The sequence below is a fragment of the Poecilia reticulata genome, chromosome 12 (assembly GCF_904066995.2).
Source record: "Poecilia reticulata chromosome 12, P_reticulata-male-v2, whole genome shotgun sequence".
In the NCBI taxonomy this organism is placed as follows: Eukaryota; Metazoa; Chordata; class Actinopteri; order Cyprinodontiformes; family Poeciliidae; genus Poecilia; species Poecilia reticulata.
In genome coordinates, this window is record NC_088841.1 from 10990429 (window position 1) to 11012762 (window position 22334).

The 22334-nt window shown below is 37.7% G+C and overlaps 1 protein-coding gene across 1 annotated transcript; it reads right to left on the minus strand.

Moving 5' to 3' along the window:
• Positions 1-1075: 1075 nt before the first annotated feature.
• Positions 1076-21704, minus strand: slc45a2 (solute carrier family 45 member 2). The gene is made up of 7 exons (XM_008423772.3): positions 20292-21704; positions 15601-15777; positions 8768-9159; positions 7421-7564; positions 3654-3777; positions 2906-3111; positions 1076-1369 (listed from the first exon to the last, which is right to left on the minus strand). The coding sequence occupies exons 1-7, from the start codon at positions 20761-20763 to the stop codon at positions 1148-1150; spliced, it is 1737 nt and encodes a 578-aa protein (XP_008421994.2). The 5' UTR covers positions 20764-21704; the 3' UTR covers positions 1076-1147.
• Positions 21705-22334: the final 630 nt, after the last annotated feature.

Genomic DNA, 22334 nt, shown 5'->3' on the forward strand with positions numbered 1-22334 from the left:
TCCTGGATAGTAGATAGATATTAGGATTAGGGGTATTCTAATACCCCTAATCAATACCTGCTAATACAATTAGCAGTATTCTGTATTACTAGGATGCAAACAATACTTTTTTTCTGTGACGACTCTGCATCTTCTTTTCCCAAGTGTATTAACTCTCCTTCTCAGAATTTAATGCCAGTCCTCCATTAGTACTACTAGGCCTCAAACATTTGAACAACATAACAAAGAAGCTTTATTTATTTATTAAAGCAGCACCATTAAGTTTATTTTAAATGAGTATCATTCCATATTATTTAGTGAAGAAATTAAAAAAATGCAGCCTATGAAAAACATGATTGAGGCAGATTATTCTTATCAGAAAGTAGGTCAAGATCTCAGTTTGACTTAGTTTCAAGGATCCAGCATGTTGAGGTGAGTAAATCTTCATCAGCATAAACGTCATAGGGGTAGACTGATATATATAATCATTCAGCCATTTACTAGCATTCTTATGCTGTCCTTTTATAGGCTATTAGGATATATGTTTACATATTTCCACAGCAACACAGGAAGTCAGCATTCGCACTATCTGTAACCTAAGCTTTTCCTTTGTACACCGGTGTTGCACATTCACAAATCTAAGACATTATTTTATTATAGTACTGCTATTTCTTTAACGAATAAAGGTTTGTGACGTAGGTCATGTGACTGGGACAAGGAAGGAGTTTTAATGATGGAGATAATATTAGAAGGTTCATAGTCTTGTGATTTTACTGCTGGCCTACCAGGACAATGTGGTAAAATTTGTTGTAATTTACATAAATACAAATCCACTGTACTACTTTGTAACAGTGAATTTGTTTTGGTTATATTTCTCGTTTGAGACATGAACTCAAAGCAACATGTTTATCTTTTTGTTTCCAATGTGTTTCGTGGTTTCGACAAATGTCAGAAAGTCGATGTGAAATTAAAGAGAAATTAAACAGAAGTAAAAAGTGTGGACTCCCTGCGACGAGAGCAGTCACACCTTTGGTCTGCACAGCAAACATAAAAAAAAAAGTAAAACAAGTGAGCACACCCTTTCAGAAAACCATCAAACAATATAACAAAGAGGCTTTATTTATTTATTCATTAATACAGCACCATTAAAATTTATTTCATAGCAGTGTCATTCCACATATCTGATAAAGAGAGCAATGAAAATGCAGCCTATCAAAGACATAGCGGAGGCTGACAGGACAACCACAATTACACTTCCAGCTGCGATGACCAGACCTCCGAGCCCCGCTCCCACAATGATCTGAGCCAGCTGGACCATACAGGTGAGCGCCGCGCAGTCCATGCCGGTGCCTCGAGGGCTTTTGTTGCCGCCTTGTAGCTTTGGTTGTTCCTGGAAGAACAGCAGGTAGTAATACTGACGATTAGTGGGAAGAAAGAGTCTGGGCAAAATAGAAATATCTGACTTTGTCTGAAACAAAAACTGTTTGTGACAAAGAAGATTGACTGGTGAGTAACATTAGCCCTGGACATGATAAGGGCAACACCTCAAACAGCCCCATATTTTTAACTCCTTCTCTCCGCAAAAAACTTGCTTTTTAAATTTCAATACATTGCTCAAATAAGCAAAATTATTTGATGTCTTATCACACAACGATGCAGCTCTGGCTTCTGCTTTGTGCAATTATCATTGGAGCAACACAACAAAACCAACTGGGCCACATGATTTAAATATTAAAATATAATCCTAATGCCAAAGCCTTTGTGCCACTTTCACATATCTTTGAACTGGTATTAATCATTTACATTTATACCTAGGGACTTGCCAAAAACAGGACTAACACAGGCATAGGGAGACTTTTTCTAATATCCTAAATGAGGCTTCAATTAAAAAAAGATACTATAATAAAAAAAATGATCATGCATGAATTCTCATGATACTAGCTAATATTATTAAATCAATGTTGTTTTTTCCCTTATTGTTATAATTATTCACATCCTTATGCATGCACACAACTCAAAAGAAAATAAAAAAAAACACCAAATGCAAATATCTAACATATGATTTGCAAAAACACTAAGTTTAAAAATCCAAAACAAAAGAAAAAACTGTTTTTAAACACCAAATTAATAAAACTATGACTCTGTATGAGCAATAGTTTTCATTCAAAGTGATTTTTAACCAAATGGAAAACAAATCTTTTTTTTCTTTGATGCATTAACTATTTAGATGTTCTTTTAAAATAAATACTAACATTGCTTAGTTTGTATATTATTCATAATTATGTGCTTACTTGTGTATTACAACAAACACACTCCTGCCTTTATTCATAAATATTTATAAATATTCATAAATATTCCTGGTAAGTGGCTTGTTTTAAAAGTAATTTTAGGATTGGTTCACAAGAATACAGCAACTGATCTGCGGTTGATTCTATTTTTTGTGTCTCTACTCTCAACACATCTTACTATACAAAAGAAAAAAGACTACTAAATGCTGTAGTGGGAAGTGGGACGTGCTGTAGTGAGCAATTCAATTTAACTCAACTCAACTCAACTCAACTCAACTCAACTCAACTCAACTCAACTCAACTCAACTCAACTCAACTCAACTCAACTCAACTCAACTCAATTCAAGGGTATTTCATCAAGGACAGCACAGTAAACGATGCTGCATGATGAAAACAAAGCAATCACTGTTTCATACGAAGGTTTTCTAAGCACAGACTAATTTGCAAACCCAGTCGTTGATTGGATCTTTTTTTTTAAAAGACTGTCCATTTCTAATGTCACTTATAAATAGAACCCAAAAAGCTTGTGATTGGTGGAAACTAAAAAGGGGATCAACACAGACAGACTTACTGTGGACTTCCTGAATTACATGAAAGAATCTCGGATTTAAGCATAAAATATTTTGTCTTCTATGTACCTCCTCCTCACGCTGATACTCTGCAATTAAGTTGAATGGGATGGTGTAGAGCGTGCTGGACATGACGCCAAACACGCTGCAGAGGATGAGCGTGGCGATGACATCCGGGAAGAGGCCGATTAGGCTGGTTCCCATGCCGAACACAAAGTAGCCCATGAAGTATAAACCTTTGAGGCCAATGTATGGAAGCAGGAACCGCTGCACATCTGAAAAAAAACAAACAAACACACAACCAAATGTGTCACAAATCGCTACAATTATTAGAAAACAGCAAAGGCATGTGTTGTTTCCAGGGAATTGGTGGATTATGTGATAACTACTTTGACTTTTATAGTCCACATAATGACATTTATGCAGGCACCTAACTCCATCTGCTGTAACGCTACAAAACAACATATTTTTTTATTGTTTCCAGACGTAGCTTCATTATATGGTAATTTGCCTTTACGTCAAGGAGATTATCTTCCTCTGCTTTTGGAGTTGTTATTTTACTCAAGGGTCTTTCCTTGCTCAGACCTACTTTTTGTTTCAAGTACACATGGCCCAGATCAGCTCTGAGGTGACCGGTGCAGAGCCTGCTAATGAGAAGCAGCAACCTGGAAACTCTGATTGCCCACTGCCATCTGATTCAGTGCGTGACCTCGTCTGACTCTCACGCGTCTGGACGTTAATAGATGGTGATTTCTATAACGATGGTGGAGAATGAGAAACAAACTTTGCCACAGAGACACCTGGCGCATCCACTTACACGAGTAGAGAGCAGAAGACACGGCATTAATACACAATCCCCAGCAGCCGACTTCTACACCTCTCTCATATGTGGCGTACGCTGTAGAGTTGTGTTCCGCATAAGGATTTCCTTTGTAAACAATCTGCAAAAAAAAAACGGGGAGAGCAGAGTAGTGTGATTAGGAACAAGAGTGTTAAAACGTCTTAACAACACACAGCTTTATTTAAAATGACCAACTTCTGTAATAAATGCCGACGATCTACAATATATGACGTTAACTGATGACTGGGATTGGTTGAATTTTCAACTTGATTGACTCTGACCGACATCAGATGGTCGGAAATTTAGACACAAAACCTTGTTCTGAACACTAAACAACACTCTTCTGTGTAAAAGTTGTTTCTGAGGAGAGAAGAATCAATGAGCTATTTTTAGAGTCACCGATGGGTTTAAAAGTGAACTTAGAGAATCCACGAAAACTTGAGAGGCTTTCCAGAAGGAAAGCGTATTTTCTTAGATTGAGTAAACAATAGAGGCTAAATTGAATCAGAAATATTAGAATCATATTTGGAAACCTCAGAATTAAAGTAAATATCCACATTTTCAAGGGATTAGACACAGAATCTGATGTTTTAATAACGCAGGCTGTGCTTGTGTCTTATATAAGATCTTTTTTTTTTGTTTATTTCAACTTGTTAAAACATTTCAACAATAGCAGAGCACACATTTCTTGCATCTTCTGTAGATCTGAAAATATTATGAAACATGATATTAATGAAATATTTTTGCTTTTTTTATGTTTGTCAGAGAACGCAAACCAATCCTTTTGCCACCATCTGCCCCCTCACGGAAATACATATTAATGAGCTGAAACAGATCAAAATGTTTCAACGCTGTGTTCTTTTTCTCCTCATAAATTTGTTGCTCTCACTTTGCCTGATTATTTGCAGCTTATTTTTAATTAACATAGTGACTGCACAGTGGCAAAGTGTGAGGGCCATCAGCATATTAAGAGAAAGCTGTAAGGGGGAGTCTAGATAAATAATAAAAAAAAAGTTTCTAATTTAATTTCAATACCATCCACCTATCAGATGTCATTATCCTTGAACAATGCATCACCTGTTACTCTAATATTAATATGCGCGAGTAAATCAGTGTACCTGAAGGAAACAATTACTGTGGAACACAACACTGAGTGGTCAGAGATGAAATATTTTAATGTATGTTTAGATATTACTGTGAACAACACCACATTATAGCTTTTAAATCTTTTTCTTTTAGTGGTGGAAGTTTATCAGAATGAGTTACCCACACATCATTACATTTATAAATGACTAGAAGTACTAAGACATTGGGTGGTAAATTACTAACAACAGGGACAAATAGCCTACAAAACAGCCACAAGGCCAGTAAGATGAGTTGTGCTCAAACATGTAATTTACTTTTTTTTATTTTCTGATTGCATAACCATTGCTAGGAGCTTTATTTGTCATTTTATGTGCTAAATCACACATATTGTTCAGCTGAGCACCTTGTGTTCATACTGAACATACAGAAAGCAGACCAGTTCGGGGGAGAAGCTGTCAGTCTGAACATAATAGTCTGTGACTGGAGTCTCCTGAAAATCTCAGCTGTTGCAGGGTAAGGTTTGGAAAAGTACCAGGACAAAAATGAGACAGATGCGGGCTGAGATCATTGACTCCATCACCCAACAATCAATCTTATCTAGAGACTGTTTGCTAAGTACGTTCCATATGTACGTGCATTTCACCCTTTCATGCCAAAGGGGTTTAATGTTCCACATTTTCTCCATCACGTTTTTTTTTTTATGTTTTCATTTGCTGGCTCTATTCATGTTCTCACTCCCACCTAATCGCATATGGATACATGATGAAGGCCCCTGGCCTCATTCTTCAGTTTGATAGACGGAAACAGAATTTCATTAACATCTTAATTAGACTATAAAAGATCTCCATGAAATGTTTTTACCAAGCTGATTCTCTGACTGCGGGATTTGCCATGAGGTAACCTAGCAGAAGGAATAAAAGCTCATTACAGAGAGAAATGTCCTGCTTTGGTTGTTCTGCAGGGTTCTAATGTGTACATGAGCCCGTTGGTCAGCAGCCAGAGTGGTGCCCTTTGTGTTAAAGGGAGAGTTCACGTTTTCTGAAGTGAGGTTCTATAGTAGATATCTCTCCTTTCTGAGGAGCTAACTTGCTTGTCTGAAAGCAGTAAAGATTGAAGTGGACTTGGAGGAACTCCAAATTAAAAAACGTCATGGCGGACTATGGGGCTTTAAACTTCTCTAATGTTTGTAGGTGGTTATTTGCACAGGAAGCGGAAATAACCTGTCACTGGTTGTCTCCCTGGGTGAAACTCATACTGAGAGCTGAACATATGTAAAGAATTTCCAGCAAACAGCAGACAGCAGACATTTGAGGGTAAAAATCTATTACACTAATTGCAGATTCAGTCGGACACAACATTATCCATTAGTAGATGGACTCCTGAAATGGGAGATGCTCCAACAGACGGTTATGAAACTAAAGATCGGGATGTGCTGTGAATCCATATGATGAGGACATAGAGATGATGACTCAGTGTCTAACATATTCCCTCCACTTCCGTCTAGATGTGGTGAATCTGTATGCTGTTATCCACTGTTACAGCCAGTGGCCATGCATGTTTTCTTTTCTTTCTTTTCTGTATATCTGCAGCTTCTAATCAAGTTGACTCCATTTGGAAGTGGGTGCAGCCCTGTTGTCCTGTGCCACACCCTGAGGCCTACCGTGATTGGGTCATCAATTGCCGGCTCCACTAATCACTGTTGAGGCCTCCCTTTTAAAACCAAGGACTTCCTGGGAGAAGGCACGGCTAGTTTCTTTGTTGAGACAGCTTGTCACTTTGTTGGGTGTGTGTGTGGGATTACTGTTAACAGTTTGTATTTTGTGAGCTTTTCTGTAAATCTTGATAGATTTGATCCTGTGGTTTTTTTTGTACTGCTAGTAGAGAGTTGTGGTCTACTTTGGCTTTGTTCATTTTTGACTGTTTCAACAGTTTTGACCCTGTGGGGTTTTGTAACGCTACTCCAGATTTGTAGCTTATTTTATTTGTTTTATTTTGGTTGTTTAACCTGGACGTAAATCCACTGTGGTTACGTTTTTGGCTCACAGCTCTGATTGTTTGTGGATTTTGTGTTTTATTTAGTACTTATTGGCTTTAAGCTTTCACCCTTTTTTGATTATTGTTAACTTTTTTTTCCCCTTTGTGTCAGAAACTCAAACAATAAACTTCTAAATTGTTAAACCTTTAACATCTAGGTTTCTTTAATGTTACTTCCCTTTCCCCTGGCTGAGCCGGGTTGTAACATCCACCCACAGTCTTTTTGGTCTGGTGCTAGATGAACAATCTAGATCTATACATTTTAAGTTGTTTTATTCTCACACACGAGATTTTAGTTGTATAAAAATGATTATAAACTGAATCTCCCCAGTGTATGAATAGTTTTTGATTTATCTGTGTATAAAGAAAGTGGTTCTTTTTGAATAAAAGGGATGTTTTTGTCAGAATATTGCATAAAATGCCTTATGGTTGAAAAATAATTATATATTTTATACATTTTTTGTATAAAACGAGTCATTTCACCACAATTCTTTCCCCATTGCAACCATTATTTTATAAAAAATAAAAAACAACATATTAAAAGAGTTTATTTCTCCAAAATTGCTATTATTTATCAAACTCTAAGAATGAAAGCACACATGCAAACCCAAACTAATCATTACCTGTCCCATGAAATCAGTAAAGAAGAGCATGTTGCAGAGAAAAGCCGCCCATCCCAGCAAGTGACTGATGCACAGGCAGCGGTGGTGGCTTGGCATGTGGATTATAGCTTTCATCAGGGACCTGAACGTCATCTTCTTCTGCTCCTGCGGAAGCAAAGATCCAAGATCAATTCGAAGACTTGCAGTCACATTTGACTAATTGTTGTTCTGCAAGATTTCAAAGATTCGACAGCTAAGAAAGCATTCAGAGAGGAAAAGACTTTTTAGCGGAATCAAGGTCAAGTTACGATATACAAAGGTGTCACATGTTGGGTCAGAAAGGTAAGAAAGGACTGTGCTGGCTCGCATCAAATACAGCTGTAAAAACAAGTTGAATATTAATAACATTAAAACTACTGACAGGAAAGAGGGATATTGTAGATTTGTTCTTAAAATGTAATGTAAATTTGGGAGACGTCAAGCGCGAGTTGTCTTCTCAAATCAAAATAACGATCCAGTCAACATATCCATGCCGGCCTAACATACCATCAAGCAGAAGGTGATTCTGCAAAAATAACAGACACTTTTGATGTGAATAAACGACTGACTCATTCTGTGTGTCACATGAAGATGTTTCATCATATACAGAATGCTGCAGGTTTCAGATAAAGACAGTGAATAAGAGATTTGGAAAATGATAGTTTCTCAACTTTCACCTGCTCTTCATCTTTTAAAAATATTAACTAATAACAAGTAGGTATGAAATCAGCTTTAAATTATGTAAGCACGCTTTCAGGAATACAAAGTTGAAAGTGTTAGTCTGCTTTCTCAGTTTTAAATCACAGCTTGGGAATTGTGCCCAAACTTCTGAAGCTCATTCGATTTGAATGCATGCTGGTATTAAACTAAAAGGTAGAAAAGACCAAACAGTATGAATATAAAAAATAGAACTCATTCGTCGTGACCTTAATGCATAAATGTCTGCATAAATGCAGGTATGATGTTGCAAAAAGGAAAAAAAAAGACTGATAAAAATATTTGTATACATGCAATGTTTCACATCTATTGTAATTTCCTTACATTGTTGGAGTGTGTAGATGTGTGATTAAAGCAATAGAGAGGGGATGCTGGAGTTTTTGATTGTTTGCTCTTCACAATGAATCCATGTGAAGATTCACAATGAAGCAGTTTTCTTAGAATATCAAAGAAATTCTAAGAAACTTCCATGGCCATGCCAACAACAACAACAGCAACTAAAAAAAAATTAAAATAAAAAAATAAAAAAATTCCAAACTCCAATGCCTATTCAAACTGCTTTAAAAGTAGACTCATAATGATGGATTTAGCTGAAACCCACAGATCAAGCACCTTGTTTGGCTGCTTGGAACTGGATGTCACTGCGTTAGCTTCTCCCAGAGCTGAGAAGGATCGCTGCCTTTCGCCCAAAGCTGAATAGGATCTTGGCCTGACGTCTGAAACAGATGTGGGGGCTGCGGTAGGGCTGGGCTCCTTACTGAGTGCTCCGTAGCCGTTGCTTTGGGAGCCTAGTAAGCGGAGGGCACTGGGAGAAGAGCAGTCAGGATCAGGGTCCTTGCACAGTGGTTGTTCTGGGATGCTAAACAGGTGCACGGTGAGGAAGAAGCCCCAGGTGAGAGCCGAGAAGAAGTAGATGACTTGGTACTCAGAGCCCAACAGACGACCGAGGACAGAGTGGCCCCAGTCCATAGCTCCCACCAGGTAGCCACAAGCTCCGCCCAGTCCTGAAAAACACAGAGGCAGAAATCAGAAAAGTTGATGATTCTGATTTGAGCCAAGGGAAGTGAGGCAACAAAACATTTCAAGGTTCTACTGCACTAGCACAGACACAAGATGGATAGCCAGTTACACTCATGTTAGTGAGGATAGACTCATATTAGTAGCATCAACCAGAGAGACGTCTCCTCCTCACTACGGCATAAAAATCATGCTGAGTGCCTCATCGGCTAAGAAGAAAAACATGCTTAATCCTTGTGTTTTATTCTGATACCTTTAAGTTGGTGTTATCTCAAGCATTTCACTAAAACAATTCCTTATTCTACGTCTTTTATGTCTGTAGGAAAAATTTGATTGCTTGATTGGTTTGTGCACGGTTGTTCCATATGTTAACACTTGCTTCATAGTGGTGATTATTCTGGATCAGAAAACAAGGGCATTCAGGTTTCTGTCTGAATGCAGCTGCTGGATTGCAAATGAGACACAAAGTCAATAATCAGGCAGCAAATGAGACCCCTCAGGAATATGAATTTTTATCCATTTTAGCTGTTTTACAGTTAACATTGATAACTAAAGACTGCAGTGGCTCAGCTGAAAATACACCTTAATGTCACGTCAGTCCCTACGCTAACACTTTCATTATTAACTCTTCCCAATGTCTTTCCTGTAGAAACAAACCAAGAAGTAACAAAAAGATCTGAGACAGCAACCTTAACGAGCATTTCAGTACAAAGCAGCCAACATTTTATGGTAACAAGAGTTAAACAGGAAGCTTCTATAACCGTGTAATTAGCGGCTGAGCTCTGAAGTCAACACCTTTGTTGTTTTCTTAATGTATGCTGCCTTACCGAAGGAACATTTATGTAATGTTTACTGAAGTAGAGAGAAAAACACTTCACATACCTGCACTATGCACAGAGTGAGTTCCTGTATGTAACAAATGTGCTCTGATTGGCTTTCTGATTCAAATGACTGCTTTTAAACACTTTGAAGTGCAGTCTTCTCCAGCCAGTCCAAATGTAATGAAGCCATTTTTCCACATTTAAGAAACAGGCAGGTTTAGTATTAATCTCTTCAGGTCTAAGGCTTTCGTTTCTTCTGCTTGACTGGACGACTGATCTCCTCTCAACTTCCTGATCTCTGTTTATGTTCTGGATCTTTGACATAAGTTTAGAGACTTTTCTTTTTTCTTTCAGCAGAAGCTGGGAGCTTTTTGTCCCCTGAGAATATTGAGGCCCTTGAGGATACTGGAAAAGTTAGAAAGAGCAGCATATAAAAAAGGAAATATTTCATAGAGCCCAGAAGAAATTCTATATGTATCCAAAAGCAATTACATAGAAGCGAAAAAGCAATAAAAAATGGTTGCAGCAAGTCTGATTGAAAACGTGATCAAACGACTCACATATATCCGTAAAGAAGAAAAAAACATCTAAAGGCAACTTCAGAAAAAAAGAATAGACATAATAACATTGTGAAGGATTTTTTTTTTTTTTTTTTTTTGCAAGGGATCTTCAGTCAGGTAATATCCATTTTGTTTTTTTCCCAATTCAAAGCTCCTCTCATATCCTGAGTGCTCTCTCAAAATATACAGTCTGAGAGATGAGGCTGTCATACGGGGATTCAGTCCTCTTTTGGGTCATTTAACACAACATAATTTATAAAGCCACAGCATGAAAAAAGTGATCAAAACATTGAAACAATGGCTCTGTGGTCAGTACACTTTGTTCTGTGAGCAATCCTCAGAAATTCAATGGATTAAAAAAAAAGCAAAAAACAGTGAAATATAAAACTATGTAAGAGCCAGAGCTCCGCTCTTACATAGAAAGAACGGGTCAACATCGGTAAGAGCTCTAGAGAATACACCTACACTTTACATAAATGGGTTTTATTTTTCAATAAAAGTATTTGAAATTTGAACTGAGATGTTAAAAACTGTCCTTTAGGACGTCTGTTTGCTACAGATCTCACAAAACATCTACCAACCCTGAAGCAATAAAGTTTGGGAAAAATAACCTTTCTGTCATTCTTAAACTCTTCCCATGGCAGTACATGCTGCTGTCTGTCAGTAAAGGTCATAAGGCCACAAATATTTCAAAGTAACACCAGCAATCAAATCCCAAAATATCACAGTTTCACTAAAGAGATAGTGTTTTTATTAGCTGTTCCATTTGAGGGATTTGTTAGACTCATTTAACTCAGGAAACAATTTTTTTTCAAGTTTGTTTTCAATGTTGAGCTTAAATAAAAATACTGGTATTGTGTGTAGAACATGTTAGTAAGATCTACTGCATTGCTGTGCACATCTTTGTGATAATGTAACCAGAGAAGACGCCTGTGTTTCTTGGGCCTTGATGTGACTCACTTCAGCTATCTAAGCTCCCACTCATGTTTAATTAGACGCACCTGTTTCCAATTACAGCCCCTTCCTCTGTGTGTATTTAGCTAATGTGTTCTACCCCCTCTGTCAGCTTCCATCTTCCTCTGATTCCTCTGGTTGTCAGTGTATTTTTAAGAGTGGGTCTATTACTTCCTAGGTAACTAACCTTTTGTGACTAACAATAGTGACTGAACTGGGTAAAAAAATGATTGTTATCAGCTAGTTTTACTCCAGCTTTGCAGTAATTTCCAAATTTCTTTAAGTTTGTTTTACACCATACCCTTATATATCAGTGATCAATCAACTTGCCAAATTTGAACACTGTCATATTCATGCATTCATACCTGCTTAACTTCTGTTATGTGTTGGGGATTTGTTGACACCCAAACTGTCTGTTTTGATTGCTGTTGTTGCTAGGACTCCCATCTATAAATTGTATTTAAAAAAATGGCTGCCTACTCCAGCACAGGAGCGCCACCCTAATAAAAGCAAGGATGGGATGAGGGAAAAAAAAGAAAAAATAAAATAAACAAACCAAAACAAAACAGAGAAGCTTGCAATTTTTGCCCTTTCATCCTAAAGCCTCACATTCCAGCAGTGGCATGGTGGGATCTCGAGAGTCATGTGCCTGGCCTGTGTTTCTCTCAGCCCAGACCCATGACTGCAGCACATGATGAGCTCAGGGCCGGATTACTTCCTGACTCGCATGCTCAACGCCAGCCAGTGCTTGCTGGCAGCTGATTGCTCCGCTGACGCTCACACCAAACACATCATCTCCCCCCACAGCTCTGGTATTTGCTTGTATTTACTTTTACGCAGGTTTCTGGAGGTCTCACTCGGGAAGTATTTTTGATGTTGTGCTTTGCGGGTTTATGTGAAATGGCAAAATGTGTTCTGTCTCTAGGACGTGTTTTGAGGATGAATCATGTCATTTCTACGGCCCATAATCCCTGCTGCATATTTGTCTTACTTCAACCAAAGTGATTTGCTGTTCAGTAAACTGAACTGAAATGTGACTGAGTTTGGATCAGAATATATCTTAGTGTTTGTTAAAACATGGCGGTAGCGTGAGGATTATTTTATTATTTAGTTCAATCTAAACACAGGACAAAATGCAAGAGAAAACCTAATGTGTTGAGGCTGGGGTGGAGTTCCCCTTCCAGCAGCAAAACCAACCTTAACATACAGCCAGAGCTATATTGACAGAATGGTCTAGTCAAAGCCTAGAGCTAAATCCACCAACAAATCTGTGGCAAGATTTATTTTCAATCTCACTGAGCTTGAACTATTTTGCAATGATGAAAGGAAACAAATCTCTTAGTCTCTTATATATGCAAAACTGGCAACTGTACCAATGGTGAAAGGGTATTATCAAGATTTTGTGTGGAAAATTATCTTTTCCAAACAGTACTTTTCAGATTTTGTATAATTTTTTCCCCAGTTTCTTTTCACCTCATAATTCCCCAAATTTTCTTTTAGCTCATGATGTAAAATCCTTTGAACTCACATTTACTTTGGAATTGTAGCATTTTAAAAATGAAGAAAGACTCAAGGATATTCACACTTTTGCAAATGACTGCCATAAAAATAACCTACAGTACTTTTTTGCTCTTCTTCTGGACTACTAATTTCATAGCCCGCTGGGGTTTTCACACTTTACCAAATCGCCACTATAATATTTGCCACATTTAAAGCAAAGGTTACGAGTTTAATTTCAGCTGAAAATGTGCCCCTAAACTTTCTGCACAGTGAAATGAAGTGAGGTTAAATGAAATGTCACTGGCCCCCCATCCTACTGTCAGAAATTGAAGAATATATCTCGGAGTAATTTTCTTAAAATTTGAGTTTGTACTTTAAAGGTCTAGGATTGCCAAATCACAGACGTATTTCCCTGAATAAAAATGTAAAACCTCACTTTCTCTTCAGATGTGTACCCAAGTAGCCTAGGGAAAGCATCCAGGACACGAAGGGGGTGGATGCAACTGCAACTCGAGTTACCTCAGATTCTGCACACTTGATGGGACTGAAAGTCTCTAGAGAAAAAGCAAGACATCTGGAAATAAGTGGAAATCTGCAGGAAACCCACTTATACCTGCCTCCATCCACGTAACCTCACGTCGTTCAGCATGTTTCCGAGAACCTTCGCAGCAACCTGGAACAATGTGTACTTTTATCTACCTGACAGCAGAAAGCAGGAAACTATTCATTCAAGCCCATCACGCTCACGACCTGAGAGAAATGAGCAGATAGAGATTCACAAAGAATCCAACCAAAACATGCGTCTGTGTGACTGTGTGGAGGACACGCTACAAAGAGCTTCAAAAGGCTTTCTGTAACAACCATGAACATTTTGTCTGCAACGAGAAGTCGTGGCTGGTTTTCACAAAGTATGCAAACGCAAAGAAGACTTTAAGTCTGATCGTGTCATTTCAGCAATGCAATCTGCTGATTTCTTACTATAGGTATTTAGTAACAATCACTTGAGTTGAGAAAAATGTGAAAAAAACAAGGAAGAGGTAAAATAATTTGTAGAACACAGTTTATATTCAGAGTCTGCGTGGGCCCACAAACTTAGTTAAATTGAAACTGAGTAAAGTTATAACGTAAAAAGTTATCGCTTTCTGACGGACATTAAGGACTTGGTCTAGTTTTTGTAATCTGTGCAAATTTTGTGTTTGTTTTTGTTCTACTTGATGTGTTGATTTGCATATTGTTTGGTTTTCTTGACTTCTTTGTTACAAATTAAGTTGCATTATGATAGTGTTCCATTATCCTCACATCTGTTTCCCATTACTTAATTAACTGACCTGTTTCCTACTCAAGAATCACTTATTTAAGTCTTTGCAGGATGTTTTTTTACAGGTCATTACTATACTGGTCAGGGCAGATTTACCTTATAGGAGCCATATCCTCATCATTCCATGATTGACTCAGAAGGTCTAGGTTTGACATTTTCCAATAAGGATTAAAACTTACAACATGCCTGAAAGGTAAAACTAGTTGGTAAATGTTAGCAGTGCTTACGTATTCTGATGGCCATCCCTAACAGTAACAGAAACCCCCAGGGTTCTCACTCAGACATCCCAGTGAACTTTTTATATGTTGAAGATGCATATAAGCAGCATGCAAGTGGCTCAACAATCTCTTGGTTAAACTTTGTGTATATCAGAATAGAATAGAAATATCCTGTATTGCCCCCACAGTTGGGAAATTCAGATGTAATAGGAGCGTCAGAGTATAACGAATGTTTGTTGATGTTTATTAGAAGTCTAAATGTAGATGTGCTTCTGTTGGTTCACATGCTTCTCAGAAACAACATAGAAAAATGTAAAACAAAGTGAATCTGCACCTAAAACATTCCTAAAGGCAGAGATGGTCTGAGAAAGGAGTAAGCAGAATCACATTTATGGACACTAAATAGAGGGGGCGGCTTCTGATGCTACCTTGTCAAGACTATTTCAGCCATTGCTGCAGCTGTCAAGATTTAAAATATGAGCGACACGCAGGATTTTCCCCAACTTTATGGAAGCAAAAAGTTCAGATCCTTTAATTTCCCACCAGTCAGAGTAGCAACAACCTCTTGGATCAACCTTGAAGAATTTTTGATAATGACGTTAAATGGGCCGGAAGAGTGGCGATATTGTCATTTAGCAAAAACTGTAATTTATCAAATGCCCGTTTAATGACTTTTGCCATTTGTTGCTGCCCATGAAATCAGCTACAAAGCTCAGCCCCAGCTTGACATTCCATTTCTGTGTTTACATTTTAGCTCAATTTGTTAAACAAAATTGTCATTAGTCACTGCTGCTCTGCCCATTCACAGCAGAAATCAAAAGCAAGTTCTCCTGAATCACTGCCACGAATGCTCACGCAGCCCAAATAGCCACCAGAGTTGCATGAGTAATTCAGGAGGCTAAAATAACCCAAGAGCATCTCACAGAACAAACTGGAACAAGCAACTGTTGCAAAATACTTCCTCGAAAACAAAATGGATCAAGTTAAAATCCCCAAAGGAAGCTGTGAGGGACACAATAAGACAAAAAAACTGCATGTGTGCGCAGATGTGGGATACCTGTGAACAGAGCGTGGTAGTGCAGACCTCTCTCCTTGTCTGAATGTGAGCACACATCAAACAGGTAGGCCTTGATAGGGCCGTCGATAAAATCGGCCGCGAAGTCAAACAGCACGACCCCGAACATCACCACGACGATGGCCCAGATGCTCTTCAGTGACCTGTCACTGACCAGCGCTGCAAGAAACAAGAAAACAGATCAACATCCACACATTAGCACAACCATGTCATAAACACCGAACTACGAATGAAGGTCTACAAAAAAATTAAAGTGCAATCACAAAAATTACATTTAAAAAAATAAATAAACTGCAGAGAATTTATATTCGGTCCTAGTCGTTCTTACATTATTTGTTGATCTTGCTACCCTCATCCCTCATTTGAAGACGTGTCTAAGGGTAAAAATTGAGGTTGCCCTTAGTTTGATAGTCACTTATAGATTGGTGAAATTCTTTTACCATCAGCTTAAAGATCTGTCTAAAGTTAAGCCTTTTAGTTCCATGTGCGAATTGGAAACTGTCATTCATCCATTTACAACCTTCCACTTGGATTATTTAGCTCTGTGTTACTAGGCTTCGGCCTTGGTGCTCTGTCACGCCTGCAAATGGTACAAACAGCTGAAGCCCGATTTCTAACTTTCTAATTTTCTTCTAAATATGAAGAAAATATGAGCGTATTAGGGTTAACTCCAGTACTGCTTTCATTGCATCGGCTTCCAATGCAACTTAGAGTCTATTTTAAAATCCTGTTTCTGGTTTTTAAATCTCTAAATGCCTGTATATTTGCTACGCAAGTAAACTATAAATATTGCTTGAATAATTGCTCAGTTACTAACAAATTCATAAAGCCAAAGTAACAATTTCAATCATTTGACAGTTTTTGGGCGATGCACGCATCATCAGTGATTATTGTCATCTTTACTTTTCTTGAACACCAATGGGGTTCTAATCAATACTATTAAACAGTTCCTTTAAACTCCCAACATCAGTGTTTAAAACAAGAACATAATTGCAACACAAACGGCACCAGTGACCATAAAACACACATTATTTGCTTATTATCATGTAACAAAGAACAACAAAGACTGTCTTAAGTTATTTTCCGCTTGTCTGCGACTCCGCTGTAACCCCTGCTGCTCTTGGTAAACTGCTTTGGTCATTGTTAAGATGAGTAAGGACCGCCTGCGGTGAGGAATTTTAGTACGGTCTCAAAGATCCACCCACAGAGCTGCCAAGATTCTTCTTCTCTGCTTATGACGAAGAAAATGCTTGAATTCTTTCTATTTCTGTAAACTTGATGCATCTTGTTTTTAAAGGCACCTGCTGACTGAAAATACTAGTCAAAATGCCACGAGTGAAAGCAGGAAGCATTTTTAGTCTTGCATATTCTGCTGTGAAGATAAATGGAAGAATAAAAGCTTAAAACAAAAGGAAAAAATAATGCAAGGAAGTGGAGCAACGTGTGTTCACTTCAACCCAATAGCAACTTAGCAGTGGCAGCTATCCCAGTCTCTTGTCACACTTTTATTTGTGTTTACTCCATGCTAGATGAAGATGCAACAACTTATCTCATGTTCACTCCTACATCTCAGTTGGCTGTGGTTTCTTATTATTGTTGCATTTCCCATGGAATATTACAAATTAATCACTCTTTGGTTTGGAAGCAATATCACAGCTCTGCAAAAATTAACATTTCAACAAATAAATAAATAAATAAATGATGCTCACAGTTCAGCTACCTAATTCTAAAAAGTAAACTTGTATTACATTACACATATTTTAAACTTTAAAAAAATGTGTGTGGAAAGAATTAGATAATTTATATAAAAATATAACAATCGTTACAGACAAGATCATTCTGTCTCTAAGGATTATGAGAATATCAAAAGAAAATCTAATAGCCTCCAGTTTAAATCTCCGATCAGTCTGGAAATACATTGTCAGATCCAGTCTGAACAGGACACTTTGTTAAGAATGAACAAAACATTTTTTTAAACTATCGTTTGAGATTTTTGAAACCTTTATTCTGTGTTTGAAAAAAAAAAAAAGAACACTATTCTTAATGCGTCTGGCATTTGGATGGGATTAGAGTTGGACAAGCATGTCATTTCATTTTGAGAATAACTAAAAAAAAAGAAAAAAAAGAAACGTGGACTGAATTATTCTGCACTCTTTAAAAAACACTGCTTGTGAATCTTGTCTCTCATTCTTGTGGACAAACACATTTGAACGAAAGCACAACAGAAGACCCATGAAAAGAGAAGCTGGCCCTCAGTGGTGAGAGTGAATGTGGGGTTACAGCTGACCAGAGCTCAGTGTTAACACCCTGGAATCAGACATGTTTTAAATGGCATCATCGTTGCTTCACAAATTAATTTATGTGTTTTTCATTTAGAGAGTGTCTTTTTAGGGCAGCATCTGAATAAGGTCCATCACCGTGGGAACTGCTGCATGGAAAATGGGACGTAAACTGCTTTAGAGAGGAATGTTCGGTGAAGAGACATAAATGTTTCACTGAGACGTAGTTACCAATCTCTAACTTTCCTAATTCAATGAAAGCTTTGAGAGTTAAATTGATTAGCTCGTCTTTGCTTTTTGCTGCCTATCAACTTTTCCACCTCCCTGTAGTTTCTTTCTAAGCTTTGCTCAGAGCCCTTGAAGAAAAAAAAAAAAAAGAAAATCTGGGGTTTTGAGATTGCTTTGAGTGGATACAACACAAGAAGGGAAAAAAAAACACTGAGACTGAAGCTTGGACCTTGTTGCGTATTAAAGCAAAAGAACACTAAGAGTGTCTGAAAGGCAACAATTACAGCCTACTTTTATTACCTTTTCGGGGAAAAAAAAGTGAATCGCAGTTTCTTCTTGCTTAATCAAACAAGAAAAAGGTGAAAGACGTCAACAAGATTTGGACCTGAGATAATTACACCGAGTTCTGTCAAGTATTTCTGTTCTACATAAAAGGCAACATTAAGTCCATTAAAACCTGAAAAGAAGTGCACTGCAACAGAAATGACATCCAGAGTTTTTTCTTTGGTCTAATCAAAGTGGGAAAGAAATGGTGACAATTATGAAGGCCTTTTCTATAACGCAGATTTAATGAGCTTACTCAAACAACATAAGCAAAAAAAAGGTCATTCCAGGACAGAGAAAAAAAAACTGGAGACTTTTATCAAAGGAAATAAACTCGTACCTATTTCCAATAATATATTACTTGTTCTATTACTACGAGCGTTTTTCATATTTGTGTGTAAAAAAAAATTGGTCTTGGATATATTTTTTAAAAGATTTATCAGGGTTTTAAAATGTATTTTTCAATGGGTGGGGGTCATTTTACCCACAGAAGTCAGACATCTGTGGCTCTGTTCATTTCATACTACACAATGTTAAGGAAAACAATTTAGGATTAAAATCAATCGAGACTTGAGGATTTTATGTATTTCTATCACCATTACATTTGAAAAATAAATAAAAATAAATTTACACATTTTGTATTCAGGCACGAACGAGTTTGTTCATGGGTATGAACTGAAAACGGGAAGGGAGAAAATGGGAATGCACGAGTATAACACTAGAGCAGAAATAGGTACTGAAGTGATTCTCTCTGGTGCTGGGACAATGTTTGAACTATGCAGTGCAGCCCTCTCTGATCTTGTTGGAGCAATAAAGCAGAGCTGTCACACAGAAAAATAAGTGACATTCTCAGTAAAACAGTTTCTGTAGACAGCCTTTCGAGAAAATACAATTTATCCTCCTTTTCTATAAAATTAAGGTCACCAGTTATGTGTGGAGATCTTCTCGTGATCCTGCCTGGAGCCTTGCTGATTCCCAGAAAACCTTTTTGGTTTTATCCCTTCACATGAAATGATATTTTCTCATCATACATCAGTTCCACGGGACAGCAGCTCAGCTCCTATAGCTTCAGTCACCAATTTTAAAACAGGAGTGTCTTGGGATCTTTTGGTCAAATATTTAAGTTTAAGTCAGCAAAATGTTAGTTTTCTTTTCCCCCCTCAAAAGGTCAATAGTCAGAAGAAAAAGTCTGGAGAAAAAAAGAGATATAATTGACAGAAGTGTGCAAAAATAATCAACTGTTATAGTGAAGGTTGATGTTCCCAGTGAAGAAAAGTAAGAAAAACGTACTTTTCTTCACGTGTTGTTATCTTAGTTTGGATTAGTTCTGCTTTGTTCCACTTTTAAAAAAAATAATGCATCAGTTTCTGTGTAAATGAATATCATAAAAGGAAATAATCATCAGCACGGCAAGAAAGAACGTTTTCTCAGGTGTTTCAACATCATATGATAGTCTATGTTTTGTTTTTGTTTTGATACTGCAAAGTTGGACTTTCAAAGTTTCCAACAAGAAATACTTCAAGATGCCCATTCATGTTTGCCCCAAGGTTGACATCAGTTTGTTGCACATATGAAATGTAAAAGTTGCAGATAATAATAACTCATTAATACTTCTTACAGTTCGAGTCAGAAAAAACTAATAACAGTGATGAGCTTCTAATTGCTCCACTAGCACTTAAACAAATAAAACTGAGAGAATTGCATTGTTATTGGCTTTAACTAACAAGTAACATTAAAGAAAATAACAAATTCCAACGCTCAATCATGGAGTAATGTCATTAAAAGCTCCATCTTAACTCTGGGGGAAAAAATTCAAACGCACCAGACATCACCACCTCTCACCTGAAATGAAAGCATCTCCATTGAGGAACATACTTATCCCTATCAGCATCATGATGCCAAGGACCAGGATGTAAGGCCTCCGCCGCCCCCAAGGGGAGGCACAGTAGTCGCTGGCCGAGCCAATAATAGGTTGCAGTAGGAACCCCAGGATGGGGCTGATCAACCACACAAGACTGTACAGACTGCGAGGAAGGCCCACGCTCAGCAGCACCGGAGTCACAAAGGCCGCCTCGACAGCGTAGCAAAACTCCCGACCAAACATCACGAGGCTGTGCAGGATGAGGCGACCTCGAGAGCGTCTGGGGGGCTCCACGATCCCAAACACGGCGCTCTCTCCGCTGGTCATGGAGTCCTCTTTGGAGTCAGGATAGTCTGTGGTGTACTGCTGCAAAGATGTGGTGACGTGTTTGCCCGGTTCCGGGAGCTTGCAGGGTTGGGGCCTTGCGGGCTGGTCCTCTGATAACATGGTCATTGTGGAGAGCAGTCACACAGATGCAGGAACACAAGTGAAGAAGACGAAGAAGAATCGTAACGGCAAAAGTCCAGGTCCTTGCTCTGGTGCTTAGCTAATCCTCCTCTCTATTGCATAGCTGAGCAATAAGTCCAAGATCCAGTTAGCATGACTTAACAAGTGGAAGGCTGTTCTGTTGACTGAGGGCAGGAAAGCGGGACCCAGGGAAGAAGGAGGAGAGAAGAGAGTGTTCTTGAGAAATTATAGCACCCCCCTTCTCACTAGTAGTAGTAAATACACTGGTCATGTGAGTGTGTGTGCCATCATGTGCAGCAAATGTACGACCTTAATTTGGGCGGAAAGCCAAAAAAACACCAGTCTGTTATGAACAAACTCCAATTGGGACTTTTCTTATCTTGGCTTTTGATTTTAGTAGGCAGGACTAAATATGAAGACAAAAACAAAAATTCTTGAAAAAAAAAAAAGATAGGATTGGAGATACTTGACATGGAGCTCGGAACAAAGCATCACAGCGTGTAAAGCCAAAGTGCCTCATCACCCTTTTATTACTGCAAACTGCTGGTTAGGTACATTTAATTTATTCAACCAATCTTTATGTGTTGTTATGTATTTCTGGTTAAAAATACTGAAAATGAAGTAATGTAGCTATCAGTAGTTTAATAATCAAATTATTGAATGTTTTCATCCTGTTACATTAACCTGCCTTGGGCTGTAAATAAAAAAAATTGCCCTTGGCTAATTTAGATGACAGACTAAAAAGACTCATGTTTAATAATTTGCATAGTCCTTTAGCTAAAGACCCATAGAAAACCCAAACAGTTCTAGTAATGGTATAAAGCGAGTTTTAAAACGACAGTTTACAAGCTTATCATGTTTATTAAAATGACAATAGCTCAACTTATTAACCAGCTAACACCACTTTGTTAGCTTGTGCTGCTACATACGGTGCAGACAGAAAAAAAGGCATAATATTCAACACAAGTTGATGTTAATATTTTTATAGTTTGTCTGAGTCTATATGTTAAAATAAATCAACGAGTGCTGATGCCATGTGTCAAAGAACAAGACTTTCATTAGATCCCAGTGTACTTAAAAAATAAATAAAGAGGTCATTTGTTTCTGCTTGTGTAAAAACCAGTAGAAATGAGGTCTTAATCCTTTCACTGGCTAAAAACTATTGGCTTTATCTGATGAAACATTTATTATTATTAGGGAAATTTGACTTTCAGTTGATGCAATGTTTTCTGTAGTTTGATGTAATTGCTGCATTTCTCTTACTGCAGTTAGTTTAATAAAAAATACCGTCAATAACTTGTTATATTTCAGGAGATAATTATCAAGAGAGGCTTGTTCAACCCCAGATTGCCTCTGTAAATAAATATAAAGCTTTGTTACAGCTGTGGTCTGGTCACAGGTCTTTTTTTTTTTTTTGTTTCTCTACCTGCCTTTCCTTATTACCGAACTTCCTCTTTTTATATCCTTGCTGACATATTTTCATCTCATACATTGTTTGCTCTGAATGACAAGAAATGTATATTTTTTCTCTTTGACATCTTCTTTTTGCGCTTGTT

Excerpts from the sequence above, each read along its gene's own strand:
- slc45a2 (XM_008423772.3), bottom strand. The coding sequence starts at position 20,763 with ATGACCATGTTATCAGAGGACCAGCCCGCAAGGCCCCAACCCTGCAAG. Across the intron at positions 15,778-20,291 it reads TGGAGATGCTTTCATTTCAG|CGCTGGTCAGTGACAGGTCA; the intron begins GTGAGAGGTGGT and ends TGTTTCTTGCAG. Across the intron at positions 3,778-7,420 it reads TTACTGATTTCATGGGACAG|ATTGTTTACAAAGGAAATCC; the intron begins GTAATGATTAGT and ends TTTTTTTTGCAG.